Genomic DNA, 4,696 nt, shown 5'->3' with positions numbered 1-4,696 from the left:
TCTCTCTCTCTCTCTCTCTCTCTCTCTCTCTCTCTCTCTCTCCTCTCTCTCTCTCTCTCTCTCTCTCTCTCTCTCTCTCTCTCCTCCTCATGCGTCAAGGAGACTGGCTAAAGGGTAAAAAAATAGATAAATAAACAGAGGGAAACCAACCCAACTTGCCACACCCCCCCCAAAAAAAAATCTGAATTAAAAAAAAAAGAAAAACGGACACGAAACCCCGTTGAATCAACAAGAGTGTGTAACTGAGCAGCCGTCTAACCTAACATAACCTGAATCTAACCTAATCTAACTTAACTTAACCTAACCTAACATAATTTAACCTAACCTGACATACCCAGGTCCCTGCCATCTAACCTAACTTAACCTAATCTGATCTAATCTAACCTAACCTAACCTTACCTAATCTAACATAATTTAACCTAACCTGACATACCCAGGTCCCTGCCATCTCTAACCTAACCTAACCTAATCTAACATAATTTAACCTAAACTGACATACCCAGGTCCCTGCCATCTAACCTAACTTAACCTAACCTAACCTAACTTAATCTAACCTAACTTAACCCAACAGACCAAGCTGCGTGCCGCGGTGGTTCTCAGGCGGGGAGACTGGCGGCGGCGCAGTGGCATGCAATTACTTTCCAATTCCTCAGCGAAGAAGTCTGGGAAATTCATCTTACTCCCACTGCAGTTACCTTGCCGGAGCGATTATACAACCGCTGCAATTCCTATTTCCCAGGGCAAACAGAGCACCGGCGTGGGCTGAGGAAAAAGAAACATTTGCTTGCCTTCACCCGGGGTATACACACGGGCTGCCGGCCAAGTGCGCACTGCATTTGGGGAAGCGGTGGCCGAGTGGTCAGTGCACCAGGTTTTTTTTTTTTTTTTTTTTTTATTTTAGTGTATAAGGGAGGAAGACTCAAGAGCAAAAACAAATTCAGGAGGAAAAAACTGATTGCCTCCTCCATAAAAGGAAGGGTAGTAAGGAAGAGCCAGGTTTGTTGGAGGCGCCTCGAAACTCCTCTCTCCGAACAAGGTCCAGGTGTAGGAAAGGTGAAGTACAGGCAGAGACTTCCAGGGTCTGCCAGTGGTGGGGGCTGGTATAAACTGAAGAAATAAAGTAGTGATAAATCGGACATCAGCCTTCTCTTCCATGTCCGAGAAACATCCGCAGTGAAAACACTATGCACGTTACCATCCGCATCCGCGTTTTAGAACAACAGAAGATCCGCATTTTAAAATAACGAAGGAGTCTGACTGAGAGAGAGAAGAAGAGAGAGAGAGAGAGAGAGAGAGAGAGAGAGAGAGAGAGAGAGAGAGAGAGAGAGAGAGAGAGAGAGAGAGAGAGAGAGAGAGAGAGAGTGTGTGTGTCAGTGGAGTCATGAGCTTGAGTTGAATGAAGTAGGTTAGCTAAGTTTGAGAGTGAAGGTGAGGGTAAGCGTGAATGAGTTGAATGGAGAGTAAGCGTAAGTTGAGAGATTAACAGTGAGAACAGCTGTGGATAATATACAAGTGAGAATAAGCAAGAGTGAGGGTCAGCGGTTTTTTTTATTATTTTCTTCCTTTTGCAATTGGATATGTTGTAGAGTACAAAAGCAGAAAGGAAGAGGAAGAGGAGAAAGGAGGAGTTTACAGAAACGTCAAGGTAAAGGTCTCTCTCTCTCTCTCTCTCTCTCTCTCTCTCTCTCTCTCTCTCTCTCTCTCTCTCTCTCTCTCTCTCTCTCTCTCTCTCTCTCTGTCTCATCCCGTATCGTCAGCGGTCACTGGCTGTGTTGGGTGAGCGCAAAACTCCAATCTCTCCACGGATCACAAAACTGGAAGAAATCCACCAATTATCAAATCATCCAAAACAAAAAACAAACATGAAAGCAACTCTGGAAATTGTTCGCGTGACTGTGTTGAGCCGGGAGGACGCGCAGGCGCCCAACAAGCTGTTTGTGTCCTACAAGGGCTGGTGGCGCCTGCCAATGCTGCGGGTGCCCTTGTCCCTGGCGCCGCTCAATGACGGCGTGAGCGCCGCCAAGAAGGATGGGAAGGTGACCCTCATGCAAAAGTTTGAGAGCGGAAGGGCGCCGACCCTCCGCGTGAAAGGCCGCGACAGCCAGCTGGTGCTGGAGCTGTGCGCGGGGGCCCGTCTTCGGACGCGAGCCGTGGTCCGGGTGGGGGACCTCGTGAGCGGCACCGCCCCCGGGGTGGTGGAGGTGCCCTTCGAGGTGAAGGTCGGGGGGAAGGTGGAGGATGCCTTCCTCACTGTGGCTCAGGTCTTCCCTGTGCCCACCCCTCCTCCCCCTCCCGTGTACCCAGGGGAACACCGGCGGGCTCCTAGCCCCGTCCCAATGGTCACCTTCCACTCGGGGAGTACCAAGCCCAGCGCGGCCAGGCTGCAGCGCCTGGTGCAGGAGATGCATGGATACGGCCCCATGCCGGACCCGGCCGAGTGGCTGCTGCCCCCCAGCAGTGCCCCGCGGGGCCGGGCATGACGAGGCGGTGTCCATGCCTCCAGACCAGTGCGAGCCTGCCGGCGCTGCGGAGGAGGCTGAGGAAATAGGCGACGCACAGAACACCCAGACTAACACCACTGCAGCGCGCAGCGAGCAGGAGGATGAACAGCTGCAGCAGTCACCGCAGATGAGTCCCTCGGAAGCTGGCGCCAGCTACGTGCGGCTGTGGACCGCGGTGTTTGGGGAGCCAGCGCGTCACCAGCGTGAGGGAGAGGAAGAGACAGGCGGAGACACTCCACGCTCGGTGCAAACCACACCAGACGGAGTCACCAAACAGTACCTGCGGCTGTGGACTGAAGTGTTCGGGAATAACAGCGCCGCAGAGGACTGCGAGTCTCACAGCGCAGGAGAGGGCAGGGACGCTGACGACGCCCGCAGAGGAAGCCACGCCACACAGCGTGACAGGGGACGCCGACGCCATAACGCGATGCCGCAAGAGTCAGCGAGGCGGACACCACCACGAGCGACAGCGACACCAACAAGTACCCACCGAAATAGTCCTCTCCACGCCCCACGCGCCTCGCCCCGCCACTGAGCCTGACGCAGGCCAGCGAGACGATGACGAACTGCTCCGAGCAGGAGGTGTGGGAGGGCCCCGAGAGGCTGGAGGTCGTAGGGGAACCTCCACAATGTGAGCAGCACGGAGAGGGCGGCGAAGGAGCGCACTGGTCACCACAAGTCAGTCCTTCACAAGTCGGGGCTCGCTACGCGCGGCTGTGGACTGAAGTGTTCGGCGAGGAGTGAGACAGGACGGCACTCCAGAGGGACCGTCTACCCCCGTGACGCGCTGACGAGGACGCCGTGACTCGCTTGTCCCAGGAAGGCAGAGATTTCAGGATGCATGGAGCAATTCTTCCTAGACACTTCTTGTTACTTTCTTCACTTTTTAAGACATTTTTGTTACTTTTCACCCGATATAAGTGTGAGCTTTTAGTGGAAGATTGTACTTTGGTTTGTGCTCTGCATGACACAGCACAAGAACGAACAGAAACACAAGTATTTCCTTTCCCTCGTGGTGTTCAGTACAATGAGGTGCTTGTCCCCTACACAACCTGCAACACTGGCATGATTGACCTGCTCAGGGAACACATACGAAAATATGTATTCTCTTTTATTCAAATCAGAATTCTAGGCCCGAGAACAAGAAGGGCCAATGTCAAAAAATAGCCCTTTTGAGATAAGCCTACTAGGGAACTGAAATTACACGTTTCTATCAGTGCTATAACGGTCAAAGTCAGTGGCGCGATAGGGAACCCACACCAGCAACTCTGTTCTGAGCCAGAGTCAATGATCAGTCAGAAATCTTTGTGCTAGGACGGCGTTTTCCTCAAAACCTAACCTTTTGATATTGGCTCTTCTTGTTCTCGGGCCCTAGAATTCCCCCCCCCACAAAAAAAAGCTTCTTCTCCTCCTCCCCCTCCACCTCTTCCTCCTCCTCCTTCTTCTTATTCATCATCATCATCAGGTGACACAAAATTAGGATTATACGAGTATAATCCTAATTTTGTGTCACCTGATGATGATGATGATAAGAAGAAGGAGGAGGATTGTATGTAATAAAAGTAGATCTCATCCTCTCAAATTCCATGTTGTTTTTCTGTACAACATGGTACCATTTCCTTTTTCTGGCCAGCTTTGGCTGGAGGGATGGAGATGGTGGGGAGGAGTCCTCTTCTGTGCTATCCTGCCTCTCTCACTAATAGAGTAGAATAGTTACCCAAACAGCCTACTAAGGACATTAGGGTCTGTTGGTAATTGGACTTCCTTTGTATTCCTTTGTATTCCTTCTCTTCTGTACAACATAACATGAAAGCTTTATTAACTCACAGACAAACTCGTCCCCTTGGCCTCCCATTCTCTTATACACGCGCGCTTCTGTGCTGAGAAAGAACAACAGTCTCTCTTTTCTTTGTATTTTGTTCACCGCCAAACGTGAGAGCAAACCACACTCTGGAATTGGATCACACTGCGTCTGAGCTGTCCACAATCTTTTCACAATAACTCTGAAGAACACAAGAAAATAAAGAAAGCTGCAAGAAGGATTTGCAAGAAGGATTCAATTTCAGAAGTTTTAAAAGTAGAAGTTTCTAAATAATATGGTAATATCTGGCGTTGTGTAGTTCTGGTCCCTATATTACAAGAAGGATATAGGTCTATTATTATCAGTACAAAGGAGAATGACTAAAAGAGTTCAG

General features: G+C 50.4%; 1 protein-coding gene across 1 annotated transcript in view; it reads left to right on the top strand.

Annotated features, from left to right (window-relative positions):
- The first annotated feature begins 3,059 nt into the window (after nucleotides 1–3,059).
- LOC135111900 (uncharacterized) overlaps nucleotides 3,060–4,696 on the top strand; it is a 20,233-nt gene continuing 18,596 nt past the window's right edge. Inside the window, exon 1 of the mRNA XM_064025597.1 lies at nucleotides 3,060–3,179. Within this exon, the coding sequence (XP_063881667.1) occupies nucleotides 3,060–3,179 (120 nt within the window). The remainder of the gene's footprint in view (nucleotides 3,180–4,696) is intronic.

Source organism: Scylla paramamosain, chromosome 22 (genome assembly GCF_035594125.1).
Source record: "Scylla paramamosain isolate STU-SP2022 chromosome 22, ASM3559412v1, whole genome shotgun sequence".
Taxonomy (NCBI): domain Eukaryota; kingdom Metazoa; phylum Arthropoda; class Malacostraca; order Decapoda; family Portunidae; genus Scylla; species Scylla paramamosain.
Note: the sequence above shows the minus strand (reverse complement) of the source record. Positions and strands in the feature narration are given on the sequence as shown.